This window comes from Chelonia mydas, chromosome 13 (assembly GCF_015237465.2).
Source record: "Chelonia mydas isolate rCheMyd1 chromosome 13, rCheMyd1.pri.v2, whole genome shotgun sequence".
Taxonomy (NCBI): domain Eukaryota; kingdom Metazoa; phylum Chordata; order Testudines; family Cheloniidae; genus Chelonia; species Chelonia mydas.
This window is the reverse complement of record NC_051253.2, coordinates 10,640,342-10,657,533: the sequence shown is the minus strand read 5'-3', so window position 1 is coordinate 10,657,533 and position 17,192 is coordinate 10,640,342. Positions and strand designations below refer to the sequence as shown.

The following is a 17,192-nucleotide window of genomic DNA, read 5'->3' as shown; positions in this document are numbered from 1 at the left end:
CCCCACGGCCAGGCTGGAGCCTCTGCATTTATTTATTGACAAATAAAGCTTGCAGAATTTTAAAATATTGTGTGCAAATTTTTTAATTTTTTGGTGCAGAATGCCCTCCGGCATAAATATGAGAGACGGTTATTTTTATTATTCAGGCATTGCGACTACTCATCAATGACCTTACTGAAAAATAAGTGTGTGTGATATTAGAATGGCTCTATTGCTAGCTGAATACTTATCAGATCACTTATTCAATGAATAATGGCCATACCCACTGAATACTTTTATTCAATGGAATATTTATTCGGCTCTTTAACCAGCTCCACCAATAATCATCACTCATTTCACATCTGGGAGAATCTTGCAGGGACTTCTGTGCGCTCTTGGTCTAGTCACGTTAAGTTTAGGGCAGAGTTCAGTATAGGGACAAGGATTTTAGAATTGCATGGGCAAAAAGTGAACGATGGAAGAAAGCGCTGTGTACAATTACTGCAGGTTAAATGCACTTTTAACTGCAGATACAGTTACTGTGATGATGCATGTGCACAGGCAGCCATGGTAACTACAGGTTCCTTTTTGCCTGCAAAATGTTGTACACCAGGTTCTAAAAATCACACTCTCGGTTCCCCGCTGTAACATTTAGATTAAAAAAAAAAATTTGGTCTGGAGGAAGCATAAAAAGCCACATACCAAACAAGAGAACACAACAAATTTAGGAGACATGAACAGTAAATCCCAATATGCCCTTTTTCTAATATGTGAAACAAATGATCTCATTTAAAACCCAAGAGGCATAGAAGCAATTAAACTGAACAGAGGGAGCACAATCACAGCTCTTGTTTTTCCTAGAAGAAAGAAAATGTCTTTGGAAACAAATATGCTCATGCACCTGTGATCCAGGGCTGCTTTTGGGACACATTCTCTCTAGTCAGTCACCCTGGATTCAGAGAAACAATCTGCTAGATGGGGTGAGGTGTGACTCTGGGTCATCACCAGGCTTTTGAAAATGAAACGGAACAATGATTCCATCCTACTGAGATCATGAAAAATCTCTCCTTCCCCACCACTATGCAAGTTAAATTATGTGCAGAAGGGTGCGTTTTAGAAGCAACATGTAGAATGTCTCATTCAAGGCCTCGTTCCACATGGGTTATTTTGTTCAGTGGATATAGAAAGTTTTATTGGTTACAGTACAGGCTGAGGGCCAGCCAGCTGGCACGAATCGCAGCAACTTCTTCTTTCCATCTTAGAGTCCCTTGAAGAACAAACAGTTTTCAAAACTTGTCCTTTGTCCCAGGTTGATCTCAATATTCTTTTAATTGCCTGCCATTGTGGTGTGCAATTTAAAAGAAAAAAAATGTATGGCTAACAGGAACGTTACCCAGCAACAATCTCAGATTCCCCCAACAACATTCTTCAGTCCCATAGCCTGGAAATGTTTGTAGCTGAGAGATTTCTGCCAGGGAAATAGTAGAACACCCCAAAAGCCCTAAATAAAAGCTCACCAAGATGGCCTGGTATCTTCTTATTAACTATTTGTATTGTTTGGGCTCCAGCTGGAGCGTGGGCTCTGAGACCTGGGGAGGAGGGAAAGTCTCAGAGCCCAGGCTCCAGCCTGAGTGGGAAGTCTACACTGCTGTTTTTAGCCCCATAGTGCAAGCCCAAGTAAATTGACTCAAACTCTGAGACTTGCTGCCATGTTTTTGATTTTGCGGTGTTGATGACCCACAGACGCTTGACTCGGCCTTGTCTTTGTCTTCCGACAGTAATGTGACTTCATCCAGTTTTCCCAAATATTGGGCTGCAGGGCATTAAGAGAGCTTTAATAGCGAGTCAATAGATAATAGAATATATTCACAAATACAGAACCCACGGCGGAAGGCTCCTCTCCTTAACCATCAGCAGATGAACTAGCTCTCAGAGGGCTTAGGTGTGAACGCACTGGCAGTTTGTCATGTCAACCTGCTTATGTCATAGAGGTTCATTTGTCATTTTATTTTCCCTTTGACTACTTCACGCCAGCAGACACTTGTTTATTTCTCTCTGGAAGTCTTTCCTTGGTGGAGAGATAAATTACATGGAGTGAGAAGGAAAGGTCACATATTCAAACACAGTGTCAGATTTGTTGCTAGATTGATGGGACTCGGCTGTGGCTCCCCCAGAAGAGCCATAGCCAGAGGTTTGCACTTGTATTACGAAGTAATTCCCTACAGAGACCCCCTGGCAAGACACCAACTTTACCAGACAGATAGTGACTTCGTAATCAATTTTTGTGCTTATGTACTAAATTCAGTACAATGCAGGAACATGAGCTTCTAACTCTAGCATTTCTGTATTGCTTACTAGGGCTGGATTTGAGCAGCACATCTGCAAAGGAATGTATGACACAGATTGGAAGAAGGAAGAAGATAGGATCATTTAGTTTGTTTCTCCATGAGTAACTTCCACTTTAGCGCCTATCACACGGACAGCACAGAATGAATAATAATGTTGTTCAGCTGCTAATAATATAACATACAGGGATGGATTGTATTAAAGTTTCATACACATGATGCTGAGCTCTGTTCCAGAGGAGAACGCCCTCCTCTCATTGCAGAAAGGCTGGCTGTTGGAAGATATCTATTTCAATATAATTTTTCAGAAGTGTGTTTTCTACAGCAGAAGTTTTCCATGCACAACATTGGTTATAGCCTAATACAGTTTCTTCAGTTACTGACAGAGGCAAGAGATCACATCAGTATTCTTCACAGCTGGACACAGATGAGGATGGGCAGGCTGTGACCACCAGGAAGAGGACAAGGAAGAATTCCACACAGAAGTTTCCAATAGACACTAGCTCCTCAACATGGAAACTGTGGAAGATGCCTTCCAAGATCCAGCTGGTCCATGGGAATGGAGAGATGTACAGGAAACACTTATGGCAGCTCAGCCCAACCTGTAAGAAAAGCAAGCTTGCCCATAAAGAGTTCTCCAGCTGTCCAAGGAGGACAGACAGTCCTTGTTGGGGATTCAATACTCTGAAAAATCAAAAGAACATTCTGCAAGGGACAAGCAGACAACAGGTGTGCTGTCTTCTTGGAGCCAAGACATGAGACGTCACTTTAAGATTGGATAGGCCTCTGAAGTCAGCAGGCAACGATCCACTGGTGATGGTCCATATCAATACTAATGACACTGCATTGTAGGATATCTCGCAGATAGTAGGTGACTTCAGGAAACTCAGAAGCCTGGTGAAGAAGAATAATGTCCAAAAGATCTTCTCTGAGATACTGCTTGCTCTGTGAGCAAAGGAAGAACAAAGACAGAAAATTCTGAAAGTGAACCACTGGGTAGGTATGTGGTATAGAATAGACAGTTTGGGTTTTGTGGAATATTGGTCCACCTTCTGTGGGGAAAGGGAGCTGTATAGTTTGAATGGCCTCCACCTCAGTAGAAGCGAAACCAGCTTCCTAGGGAACAAGCTGGCTAGAGTCGTCAGGAAGGCGTTAAACTAATAACAAAAAGGTAGGGTAAAAAGAAGGAACATCTGAGCACTCATTTAGCACAGAATCAAGATGCTGAAAACAAAATTAATCAAGAAACAAAAGGACACGAGGAGAAGAAATTCTTTAATTGCCTATACACTAACACTAGGAGCTTGGATAACCAACAACTGGAGTTGAAATTGCTCATTTACAAACATAAATTTGATCTAACTGATATTTGCTGAAACCTGGTGGGATGATTTGCATGATTAGAATGTTAAAGGCTACCTAAGAAGGATCAAGTGGGCAAAAGGGGAGGAGGAGTGGCACTCTATGTCAAAAATAGAATTGTCTGTTTCCAAGTCACTGATAACATGAAAAAAATTGACTTGAATGCTTATGGATCAACAAATTGACAGATAACGCACAAGATGGAGTATTAGTTTGTGTCTGCTACAGACTGCCAAAGCACACTAGGGAACAGGATGGCTGGCTCCTTATGCAATTATCTGTAATGTCTAGGCAAAAAAAAAAAAAAAGAAAAAAAAAAAAGCTGCATTCGGATATTCAGTTTGAGTAGCACATCCTGGAGGTCTCATGCTGCCAATACTAAAACATCCTTGGAATTTCTAAATATTATAGATGATAATTCCTAACTCAAAAATGTTGCAACAAACATGGAGGAGTTCTATATTAGACTTTTTCTTAACAGATGAGGAGGAACTGATCACAGAACTAAAAATTAACAGTAGCTGAGGTATAAGTAATTGTGCCATAATCATATTTATAATGTGTAAATAGAATAAAATCCAGACCAATAATATATATACTCAATGCTTTAAAAGGGCTAATTTCACAAAGCTGAAAAAAATTATGAGCCAAATCAGACGGGAGGAAGAATTTAATCAGAAAAAAAGTGAATTTTAATTGAGAATTGTTTGTGGCTTTTTGGCCATCTAGTAAAGTATTCTTAAAATCCCACAATTAAGGAAGAAAACCACGATTAAAAACATTTGAACTGGTTTACAGGGCAAGTTATATACATATATTATATACAATAGATTTGTATATAATTTATTATTTGTGTACACACAGTGTTCAGTTCTGGTGTCCACAATTCAAGAAGGATGTCGAAAAATTGGAGAGGGTTCAGAGAAGAGCAACGAGAATGATTAAAGGATTAGAAAACCTGCCTGATAGTGATAAACTCAAGACGCTCAACCTATTTAGCTTAAAGAGAACATTAAGGGGTGACTTGATTATAGTCAACAAATACCTACATGCGGAACAAATATTTAATAACGGGCTCTTCAGTCCAGCAGAGAATGATATAACACAGTCCAATAACACAGATGACACTCCCTCCCTAAGCAGGCCTGAGGGCCCCCCGGAATGTTCCTCTGTGCCCCCCTGGGGGGACACACCCCACACTTTGAAAACCTCTGCCTTAATGTAACCTTCGTGGCAGCACCTGGGCAGTATCAGAGCAGCTGCTGCTGTTAAGCTGTCTGACTCTGGACTATAGATGCTGCTCCGCTCACTGACTCAGTTCAGCAGCAGTTAGTACAGGGGCAGAAGTAACCGTCCCTCCTGCTATATGTTCTAGGTTCCCTGCCCTTGGGCTCCGGAGTAGGGGAGGCGCATAGTGACTGAGAGTTCAGGCTTACCTCTCTAATGTCCCCATGCACGGCTCTGATGAGTTTCCCCACTGGAGAGAGTCTTTCCTGAGCTGGGCCATTGATTTAAAGTGTGTTGTTGCTTTGGCCCTCCAGCCAAACCAAAAGTCCTTTTCTTCTAAGGCAAACCAGAAGAGTCTAAGCAGAAAACAAGCAGGCCCTGTATTAGTGCTTTCCGGGGGGAGGGGAGGGGTTTCTGAACCACCTCTGTAGGTAGCACCATAATGGCTGGGGGCATGAACCTCACATGGGGCCCCAGGACAGAAATCTGCTGAAGCCTATTTCCCAGGGCCAGTTCCAACAGTGCCTGTCTCTGCTCAGGCCTCCTCCCCTCACTCCCCCATGCACAAACATTTATACAGGGGTCTTCTGTAACTCACCTCTAGGCCTCCTCCCTGGACCTGTGCTAGCTTCTCCCTGCCTCCTTCACCAGCTTCCTTTCAGCAAGGAGTGACTATCAGCCTTTCCCTCTGTTTCTAGAGCATCTTCCAGGACAGTGCTGCTCCTGCCAGTCCTTTCACCTAATAAGAAGCAGTGGGCCCTGAGATTTCCCAGCAGGCCCTGTACCCATGCAGCTAGGCAAGGGAAGAAAGGAGAAACCCAGGCCCCTGGAAACTGAACCCCTTAAAGGTACAGGTCATCCTTTCACCTACCTTGTCTCCTAGAGACCTGCCCATCTGCAGGGCAGGTTCCATCCATTTCCAGAGCCTCATTTTTTTCCATCTGCCCTGGATGATTTGCCTTGGCCTGTGCAGTTCCTCCAGCCAGTGTACCTCAAAGAATAAGCAGTCTGTCCCATCAAATAACCCCTTCCTTTCTTCCTTATATATCTCAAGTTCTTCCCACAAGGCAGCCATCTCAGCTCCCACCCTCCAGTTTATCTTTTTTCACTGGTGGCCCTCAATCCCTATTTTATGCAAACAGCATAAAGTATCCAGATTAGTTGACTACCCATATTTTATCCTAGAATTTTCTTCTGTCAGTGCTGCCTCCACACCTGAACAAATTTCAAGTGAACAGATTGTCTCATCTAACAGTGCTTACTATTGTAAATATTATTCTTAATTCCTTTTATTAACTGCTCCAAAGTTTGAGGTTGTTTGGATCCAGGGATTTAGGTCAGGGTTCAGATCTGGGGGAGGGTGGACAGTATTAATAACAATAGTACTTAGCATTTAGATAGCACTTTTTATCCAGAGATATGAGCTTTACCTGCAATAAATTATAACAGCAAGGAGTATTATTTTATGCAAAACTTCTTTCTAGATTTCACAACAGCTGAAAGAGGAAGGAATATTTATATTTATGTGCTGTTGCCCTGATGCTAAGAGAGTTGAGAAGGAAGAAAAGAAAGGAAAGAATTCCAGGGCTCTATCCAGACTGTAAACTCCTCAGAATATGGACCTGGTCCTCCTATTTGTTTTATTAAACATCTAGCTCACTTTTGATGCTATATAAATAATAATAAAAGAAGGGAAGAAAGAAAGAGATAGGCAGAGGGAAAGATTCCTTTAGACAGGGGTGACCAAATTGTGACCTGTAAGCTCCTAAAATACCATACGTGGTCATCATCTTTCTAAATTGGGTTTAAAGGCCCCTGAAGTAAATGTGATTCTTTCCATTCACTTCAAAGGACTTTGAATCAGGCTGTCTGGCAACTAAAGTGGCAGGGGAAACATGATCAGCTCTGGGATTTTATTGCTGTGCAGCTCAAGCAACAAGTAACTTAATAAATAATAATCACAACACTGTGTTTCTGGAGAGCTTATTGATTTCACTGCATTGTACACACAATCACCATCTATTAATTTCTGTTTATTATTTGAGAAAGGTACGTGTGCCATTAAAAACACAATGTTTGCAGTTCTACAGCATCTTCTGTTCCAAGAATAGAATAATATTGTGATTAATGCTGGAATTGCAGGTGGGGAAGGAGATTTTAACGGTGCCCGCTAAACAAGTACAATAAAAAACAATGGGTGGGTACATTTATTTTTTAAATATGCATCCTATGTGAATTAGGTTCTGTTCCTGGGCCGCTAGGTAGTTGTAAGAACAGACATCTGTGGCACATCTGTGTGTACTACTTCTCAAACCTTTATAATCCAGTTCTAATACAATGTTTATTAGTAGGGGAGTATATTCTGGAAGTCTTTTTTTTTTTAAATGTTCCCCCTTAGTGGTCTCCCTTGTTTAAACAGCTCTAAAGCTTTTAGTAACTCAAAACTATTTTGTGTAGCACTTGTTTGGAGACTAAATGCTATGGGATTATTGGTAGAAAGTATCTGGTTGAGTAATCAATCCCCTCCACAGAAGTATTTATAAGATGGGGAGACAAGGATCAGACAAATATGTTAAAAACAAACTGTTTATTAAAGAAACCCAAAGGTGCCTAATTACACTAACAGTCTCAAATTTTCAAATATAGAATCTGTGAGCTCACTTTTCTTGGGAATTCCTGCTGTCAGTCTGATTTGGAAACTCTAACGCCTTCTCTTCAGCTGCTCCACATTCCAAAACTCCTTAAATCTCAGCCCTGTCTCTGTTCGAGACATATCTCGCCTTTTAGTCAATTATAAGTAAGTTCTTCTCAAATATTTACACTCAGGAATGAGACAGATTCTCTGCTCTTCTTCACTCCCTTTCAGCTGCTCATGTGGCCCAATGGGAAGGGAGATTGGCTGCATCTCCCTAGCTGGGATTGCCCTGGTGTGCGGAAGTACTCTATGGGTGTAGTGCCAGCATAGCTGACTCCTGGCATCACTCCCTCTACAACCCACCAACACAGGGGGCACAAAGGGGCATGTTGGAGGTGGGTAGAAGTGGGGAAGAGGGTAGAGAGTATTAATGGTAATGATACTTAGCGTCTATGCAGCACATTGATCTCAAGATTTGGAAATTGAGGTATAGCGGGGAAAGTGACTTATCAAAGTCACACAACAAGTCAAAGGTAAAGCTGTAAAAGAGCGTGTAAATCAGGTCTCTTAACTTCCCATCTGCTGAGCCATGCTGTCTCCTCATATACACTTCCTGCTGGGTATGTCTTAAAAAATTCACTTTTAGGTTTTTTGACAAAGGACTATGTAATATTGCTAGTGTACTTTTTAGAATGCTTTGCTCTCAAATGGTCTCACAAAGTCACCTTTATTGTATGTCAAAAAATGAGTAAACTTCAATGCCTAAACCTCATTCAAAATCACCATAGTAAAAGATTAGCACCATCATTCCTTTTTTGGGTCTAATGACTAATTAGGCATTCTTCCATTACAGTAAATATGAAATTAACAGTTATGCTTATCGATATGCTCTCCTGGAACTTGGAACACTAGATTAGATATACCTGCATTGGGCCTCGTTTAGAAACAATGACTGAGAAAGCAGACATTTTGGCACTGTATTGGATTACAGGTGTTTGCATCTCTACAGCTACAAAATGATCTGTAAAACAATATTTCCCATGCAGGTCTAAAATTAAAGGTTATATATCTAATTTAGAAATAAATATGGAATATTCATGCAACATTCATTCGACATTTCTGAACCTAGCACATTAATTGAAATTGCTTATTGAGTAAGAAAAAGCATGATCTTTGTGCTAGTTATTGTTGTGACATTCAATGTGTGTTTTCAGACAACTTCTGATTTGTGACGACTTAGCCTACATATTTACCTAACATAAAAGCCTAATAATAATGCATGACAAAGATTTGTTTCTGTTCCTAGTTACTTGGGTGGAAATCAGAAATAATTCCTTTGAAGTGAATCTAGCTGAGAGCAAGATCAGGCCACACAGAATCCAGAAATAATAATCTCTTTGCTAAGGGTCTCTCTGTTTTTGCGGTGGAAGTTACATCTAATCTTTTATTTCTTTTACAGCTCATTTGGTCAAAACCTTGCCCTTGGGTTCTTAATTTATAAACCTTGATTAAGAATTCTAGGATATATTTTATTACTTTTTTGTTTACACTGCACTCGAGTTGCTGACACAGCATTCCTTGTCTTTTCAGAGTGAAAACAGCACATATAAGAAAGAGCAGAGCACATTCAAGGTGCTATTTAAAGAAATGGTAGGATTTTAAAAGCAGAATACTGCCTTTCAGTAGCATTTGAGATTGGGACATTCTAACATTGCCTTCGGTGGCTGTTGTATTGCTAATCGGTCCATAAGTATGACAAAATGATGATACTGCTACATTGTTCCTTTCTTTCACTGTTTCTCTTATTACTGTGAGAATACTTCACTATTAGGGAGAAGGAAAATTCTTATATTGCAACAAAAGAAAACTCAGGTGATAAAACTAGAATTTAGAATCATATCATTTGGAAATTATCACACCCTCAATTTATAAACAGTATTTCCCATTGACTGAGAAATAATGGCACAATATGCCTCTATAATTTTTCTCCTGCAGATAGGTGAAAATGCAATGTCAAGCATTATGCAGTGAAGCTGAAGTTGTGTCCGTTCCAGGATATTACAGAGACAAGACTGGTGAGGTAATATGTTTAACTGGAGCAACTTCTGTTGGTGTCAGAGGTAAGGTTTCGAGCCATACAGCGCTTCTCTTGACAAGGTACTCCCAGCATTAAGCAAAATGCAAAGTGGAATAGATTGTTTAGCATAAGTAGTTAGCACATATTGCCTGGGACCAGTCAACACACTGCATTACAACAATCTATAATTCACGAATCCCCTCTTTTAGTCCTATGACTGCAGAGATGTTAACAGGCCACTCTACCAGGTGCCAGGCAAGTGATCTAACCACTGGGCTAAAAGTTATAAGGTATATGCTTAACTTTAAGCAGGGGAGAGTATTGAAATCTATGGGAATACTCTCATCTTTACAGGTAAGCACATGCTTTGCTGGATCAGGGCCAAACTTCAGTGTAGCGCTAGTGACCTGAGTTTATCCCCAAATAAATTTGTTAGTCTCTAAGGTGCCACAAGTACTCCTTGTTCTATGAGCTTCTTTGAGGCTCACTGTTACCAGAAACTCTGATTTAACTAATAATTCTTAGAATTCACAGTGATCCTGTCTTTTCAGCCTGGCTTTGGACTTAGTACCTGTTCAGTCTCCTGCTTCTGATATTTTATAGCTACATGTCATAAAGTGTGGTCACTTTCAGAGACATTATGTCTCTTTGTATTATTAGACAGGAACATAGTATTTACACTCTCTGCCTCAGTTTTTACATCTTTGAAAACAGGCAACAAGACTGAGTTTCTTAATTAATGGAACATGATATTGAAGTGAGCTTTTATATAAAGTGTGGCTATTGAATAACACACACCAGAGGTTGGTATTTTTTGGGGGTGGAGGGAGTTAGGGGAGGAGAATTGTGTAGTTTTCCTGGGGAAGGAGAAAAGTGCACTTATGAAATACCAGAAATTGAGCATAATTGTCTGTAGGGTTCCCCCCTCCCATCCCCTATGAAAGAGGGCTTAGGGAATGCACTGATGGCTGGAATCAGGTGGCTAGGTGTTTCTTACAGGAATGAGTTAGGCAGCTGCCTTGCTCCATACCAAAAGTGATTGCAGAGAAGGTTTCAGAGTAACAGCCATGTTAGTCTGTATTTGCAAAAAGAAAAGGAGGACTTGTGGCACCTTAGAGACTAACCAATTTATTTGAGCATGAGCTTTCGTGAGCTGTAGCTCACGAAAGCTCATGCTCAAATAAATTGGTTAGTCTCTAAGGTGCCACAAGTCCTCCTTTTCTTTTTGCAGAGAAGGTGTTCACTTTATACCCTTTAGCCCAGTGGTTAGAGCACTCACCAGGAATGTGGGAGACCTTTGCCAGAACTAAAAGTTATAAGGGAGGCAAGCACCACCTCCTTTTCCTCCAGCTGGATTTTGGCTGGTACCCGGTGAGGCAGACAGCCCACGCCTACCAGATTGGGGGCTGCACGCAGTTTAGACAGATGAATGCCTGTCTCCCTGCCTTTCCTGAATCATTCTGGCACAAGTCGAGGAGATAGGCATCTGGATGCCTAGAGTGAGGCGGCAGTTCTTATGCTGAGGCAGAAAAATAGGCACCCAGGGAATTTTTACCCTGAAAATTTAGCCACTGAGTGAGTTGAGGTGCCTGCAGAACGCAGAGGGAGTTTTATGGATCACATGGGACTGGATTTAGCTGTTTAAATCCAAGATTTAGGAAACTAAGTGCTTGGTGGATCTGGTGCCTAAATGACTTGCCCAAGGTCACACAGGAAGTCAGTGGCAGAAACAAAAAAACTGAGCACAAATCTGAGTCACAATCTAGCCCTCTGACCACAAAAACCAGCCGACCTCTCTGAGCCGATACCAAACGCAACAGGGCCAGCTCTTGTGAGAGCGATGGATTAAGAGCCACATAGCAAGTTCAGAACATCCGGGAGGGCGTTCAGGCAGCAGCTTGCGCCTCCTCCCTCTCTCTACCTGTGCAAGGCTGCAAGCCATGGGAAACCACGAGGGGGTAAGTGATCGAAACCTCACCATCCAGATACACTGAGCAGTCAGCTGTCGGCTTGTGGGAGGCAACTGCAGTTTTAAAACAGCAGCTCCGCTTTCTGATCGGACTGGGGGTGTGTGTGTGTGTGCGAGAAGCGCAGCAATGGATCCTTTCTTCCTTTGACAACACTCTCCCCTTCAGGACTAATTCTGCAAGGGGGAAAAAAAGAAAAACCCCAACAAGCCAGAAGCACCGATCACACCTCCGTGTGGGAACTAATTGCTGGGAGCAGCGTTTGCCTCGAGACCTAGGATTTCCCCTGCCTCCAACCTGAAGCGGTTTTCCTGGAACAAAGTCACCCCCTCCTCCCTCCCCCGCCCACGCCACCTTTGCCGGCCGTTGACACGTTTGGCCATTCGGATTGAATGGAGCTGGGATTCTGGTTACTCTTTGGACTTACAGTGACCTCGAGCGCAGGTAAAAGGGGGTTTCTTGGGTGGTCGCCCGCTCTGGCGCACAAAGTTGCAGGAGGGAGGCGGGGGGGCTGCAGCGCCTGGTGTGTGGTCAGTAAGTAGGAACCCAAATCGGTAGTTTAAGATGGAGTTTAAAGGAGACAAGAGAATATAAACGACCGCTGCACGAACGAGACCCAACTCTTCTGACCACGGGGCCCTCCGCGTCCTGACTCTCGCCTGATAATCGAACCGAACCGAACCCGAAGCGGGAACTTGAATCCCCGCTCACCAGCCGGGGCCCCTGGCACGCTGCTCCTGCCGTGCTCCCGGGGGGCAGCCCCACGGCAGGCAGAGAGCCCGGGGGCTGCCTCCGGACCTGCCGCCCGCCAGGATTCAAGCTCAGCCACCCAGCAAAAGAAATCCAGTGACGGGGGGGGCGCTAGTGGACAGGACAAGCCCCTCGCTGGGGGGCGGGGGGGATTCAGAGCCGAGGGAAGCCCCCCGCAAGCGGCTGCTGCCCCGCGGGTCAGCCTTTCTTCTCTCCCCACCCTGCAGGGTTCTCGCTGCCCGTGCCTCGCCCGCGGCCCCTCTCCGAGAGCGGCCGGGGCCCGCGGCCCCCCGCGCCCCGAGAGCGGGTCGGTGCGGAGAGCCCGGGCCGGGCCGCCGCAGGGGGGCTGCTGGCCGGCGGCGAGGCCGGGACCGGCCGTGGAGGGAAGGCGGATGGCCCGGGAGCGCCACGCCGCAGAGCCAAGCGCTGCACTTGCTACACCTACAAGGACAAGGAGTGCGTGTACTACTGCCACCTGGACATCATCTGGATCAACACCCCCGAGTGAGTGCGGCGGGCGGCACCCCCCCGAGGGACCCCGGGGGGGGAGCAGCACCCAGGGAGAGCTGGCGGGAGAGATCCCAGGGCGGGGGAAGCAGCACGTCTGGGAGGGAGGGCGGCGGAGAGAGATTCCAGGGATGGGGCGGGAGAGACCCCCGGGGACAGGGGGGAGCAGCACCCCAGGGAGAGCTGGGGGGAGAGATCCCGGGGACAGGGGGGAGCAGCACCCCAGGGAGAGCTGGGGGGAGAGATCCCGGGGACAGGGGGGAGCAGCACCCCAGGGAGAGCTGGGGGGAGAGATCCCGGGGACAGGGGGGAGCAGCACCCCAGGGAGACCTGGGGGGAGAGATCCCGGGGACGGGGGGGAGCAGCACCCCAGGGAGAGCTAGGGGGAGAGATCCCGGGGACAGGGGGGGAGCAGCACCCCAGGGAGAGCTGGGGGGAGAGATCCCGGGGACAGGGGGGAGCAGCACCCCAGGGAGAGCTGGGGGGAGAGATCCCGGGGACAGGGGGGAGCAGCACCCCAGGGAGAGCTGGGGGGAGAGATCCCGGGGACGGGGGGGAGCAGCACCCCAGGGAGAGCTGGGAGGAGAGCCTGGGAATGGGGGAGCAACTCCAAGAGAGGGCTGGGGTGAGAGAGACCCCGGGAAGGGGTGGGTGGGAGCAGCATCCCAGGGAGAGCTGGGGAGAGAGATCCCAGGGACAGGGGGGGAGCAGCACCCCAGGGAGAGCTGGGGGGAGAGATCCCGGGGATAGGGGGGAGCAGCACCCCAGGGAGAGCTGGGAGGAGAAATCCTGGGAATGGGGGAGCAACTCCAAGAGAGGGCTGGGGTGAGAGAGACCCCAGGAAGGGATGCGGGGGAAAGCAGCACCCCAGGGAGAACTTGGGGGAGAGACCCCAGGGATAGGAGGAAGCCGCCTGCCTGGGAGGGCTGGGGTGAGAGACCCCCGCGGGGATGGGAGTAGCACCTGGAGTTCGGGCAATCCCAGGGGAGCTGGAGCTGGGCTGGAGTGAGCAAATGGGGACTGGCTCTCCAAAGTGAGTGAGCCAGAGACCCGGTGGGTGGGACGGGCCATGGCAGGGGAGCAGCCCCCTGACATGAGTCCCTGCTCTATTCCCAAGCCCTGAAGGATGAGAAAAGGAAGGGGATGAGGAGTGGAGACCCCAGTGGAGATAGGGGGTCAGCCACAGGGAGTGAGCCTGCCTGGGAAGGGGCTATTGGGCTCAGCCCCCTAGAGCGAGCAAGGCCCCTTCAGGAAGGGAAAAGATGCTGTGTCCCTGAGGAGTAAGGAGATTCCTCTCCTGGGGGAGCTGGGAACCAGTACACCAGAGTGAGTAAGGAGCTGAGGGTGCTGTCCCCTTTCCTCCTGGGAATGGTACAGGAGGGCTGGAGGATGATTCTTGCAGACTGCAGCTGAAGGGGTTCCCCTCAGGGATGGGGTGCTGTGGGGGCCGGGGCTCCCTGCCCAGAAGAGGGGAGAGGCTACAGAGAGCCATGCACCAAGTTCTCCAGCTGCTACTTGGCCATCTTACCAGTTATGAGGCCCCTGAATGAGAGCGTGTGAATGTGTGCCAAACTTAGAGCAGCTCTTGTCCAGGGAGCTAATATATCGGTGCAGGGAAGGCATGACAGCAGCAGCCATATTTTTAGATTGCACGCTCTTTGAGATTGCCCTCCGAAAGTGCCTAGTGTTCTGTAGGTATTACCATAGTCAGATTCTACATAATAATAATAATTAATAAATGGAAAGGGTTGTTTGTAGCCAGTGAACTATCCCATCGTGTCCTTTGCACAGAGAGAAAAACATTAAAGTTCTGCTCTGAAAAGTGACTCTCTGGAGGTTCCATGTTTCTTGTCGCTCAGTGACCCCAGGGCAAATCTGTTGCGTTAACCAGGAAAAAGATGGCTTTTCTCAGTGCCAGCCCTGTCAATTCAATCTGGGGTCTTGGCTCATGCTTCTTCACAAGTTAGTTGGGATTCTTCCTTTGGAACTTGGTGCTGGATTTAATGACCCCCTCCGATGCGGAGAACTCATCTGAGTCATCCCATCGAAGGGACTATCATATGAGGAAGGGCAATCAAGGGGGGAATCAAGCCCTTAGTTAACAATTCTGTTGATGCAAGAACTGGAATAGAACCGTCAACTCACTAGCTTTGCAAAGCTAACAGAAGTATAAGTGTAATAAAATCTCACTTGTCACTAAATAAGCAGAGAAAACTGAAGGTACACTCAGGGAGCAGATTTGTTGAGGTAGAAATTTTTTTACTTTCTTTTCTGTCCATGGCTGCGCATTATCCATTTCACTGACATACGCACATCCTGAAGTTCCGGCATAATCTGAATCTCTACTAATCTTCTCCATACTGTGCCTCAACACAGTCTTTCCTCTGACAGTATCTCTCATCACTTTGCTGAGGTGCTGACAAACATATCAACAAAGTGGTGGTGAACATCTTACAACATACATTGTCCATTAGGATTACGCCTGCTGATAAATTAAACAGAGTATCAGACACTTGTCTGAAGTTGCTGTTAACTACGCGCAGCACTTAATTCCCTGTTAAGTACAGTGCCTTTTTTCTTTTGGTTAGTGTTTGCAGTGTGAGGTCTCACGTGCTAGAACTCAGGCTGGGTGGAGCTTGCATATTGAGCAGCAGGAGCCGTACCTAGATGGATTAACAGAAAGACTGAGTCCAGGACAGAGTAACACTGAGCCTACAGCCTCAATTTCTGAGCCTTGGCTCCTGTATCTAGACTGGGGGTGCTCCGATCTCCTGCCTGAAACAATAGATCTTAAATATATTCTAAGGCCACGACTACACTGTGAACTAGGAGTGTGATTCCCTTGCTCACACGTACATACTCGCACTGTCTCAAGTATAAATAGCAGTGTAGCCGTGGGAGCGTGGGTAGCAGCAGAGATGTGGCTTAGCTGTGCTGGGTACGTACCCACGAGTTTCAGGCAGGTTTGACCTTGGCACAGCTAAACCATGCCTCCACTGCTATTTATATTTGCACTAGCTCAGTGAGAACCAGTGTAAGTATGTGTATGCGAGCAGGGGAATCACAACCCTAGCTCATAGTGTAGATGTCGCCTAAGGGGAATGTTTCATGGGCTGTCTCCTACTGGTAATCAGATAACATCCCTGGGGTAGCCACAGCAATTGTACCTTGAAAAAGTAATTAGGAAAGAACTTAATGTATTTTTTAGCTTCATTTAATGAACTTTAGAAGCTGGAAACAAGGCAGAGGAGTCAGCCCCATATGACCATCCAGCTTTCCACTGACCACCAGCAACTGGTCCACTGACCACAGTTTGGGAACTTTTGCAATAAGCTAAACATGTCCTTTTAATTAACTACAAGGACTTTAATTGGTTCAAAATAACAGTGAGAAAAATCAAGTAACAGTAAAAATTAATGAAGCTAGTGGGTCCTGACTGACAGGCTATATCCAGCACCACTTCCTTTGTGACTGCACCAACCAATTCCAGTTGGAAGCACTGTCAATTGACATGTCTTTTGAACTCAATAAATGTGCAGTAACCAGACAGTCACCCTGGTCCTTGAAGCTCCATACTTCACCACCGCTGGGCTTAGTTAGGAGTAATGTTAGCTAAATATTTATCACTCGTATTTAAACCAAGGCTTGACTGGTGAAACTTTTAATAACCAATAACTTCATTGTAAATGTTTTCCCCATGAGTTCCAAAACTGATTTGAACTGTTTGGGGTTAGATTCTGCACCCCTTTATGTCAGTGACAAAAGTCCCTTTTTACTCCAGTAGGAATAGGATTGAGCCTTTGTCTCTGAATATAGCAGCCTTCTTATGGATGCGGGGTGCTTGCCAAGCTGATTTGTGGCCCTTATCAGTCACGTGCAGAGGCCTCAGCCCACCATCAAATCTGGTCAGAGGGCAGTCGTCAGTAATGCATGATGTTGTCTGTCTTTGGCCACAACTGTATGAATCCTGGCTGCACGTTGACCCTGGCCCATTTGAAATCAGTTCAGAAGGACCCATGAATGGCGTGGCAAGGCAAATCAAAACCAAGTACAGTACATGCATATTTGGGTCAGTTCTAAGAGACGGTCGTGTAACATTGATAGTGTGGGAGAGTGAAGTAGAATTCTATTTTTTTTTTTTCACTTGAGGTGTTTTTTTCCCAGGGAGGAGAGCAGCAAATGGAGGAAAGGTTTAGGATAGAAGTTTGTATTTTTAAAAATCAAAGGAATTTGATTAATGATTGAAGGAAGTGTATGATTTCAGTGTAAACACCCATATTATGCTTCATTTGCATTGATTTACTAGTCCTTCAGGGTAGGTTTTTTTAAATTTACCCTTTTCA

At 45.5% G+C, this 17,192-nt stretch overlaps 1 protein-coding gene and 1 long non-coding RNA gene across 2 annotated transcripts in view; one reads left to right on the top strand and one right to left on the bottom strand.

The window, feature by feature from the left end:
• Positions 1–280: 280 nt before the first annotated feature.
• LOC122462646 lies at positions 281–5,733 on the bottom strand. Its single transcript, XR_006285334.1, has 3 exons — positions 5,512–5,733; positions 5,123–5,269; positions 281–3,269 (listed from the first exon to the last, which is right to left on the bottom strand). It is a non-coding gene; the product is annotated as an uncharacterized LOC122462646 (long non-coding RNA).
• A 5,382-nt stretch (positions 5,734–11,115) lies between these two features.
• Positions 11,116–17,192, top strand: part of EDN3 (endothelin 3) — a 35,050-nt gene continuing 28,973 nt past the window's right edge. Inside the window, exons 1-3 of the mRNA XM_037877117.2 lie at positions 11,116–11,583; positions 11,761–12,036; positions 12,570–12,846. Coding sequence (XP_037733045.1) covers positions 11,985–12,036; positions 12,570–12,846 — 329 coding nt within the window. The 5' untranslated portion in view covers positions 11,116–11,583; positions 11,761–11,984. The remainder of the gene's footprint in view (positions 11,584–11,760; positions 12,037–12,569; positions 12,847–17,192) is intronic.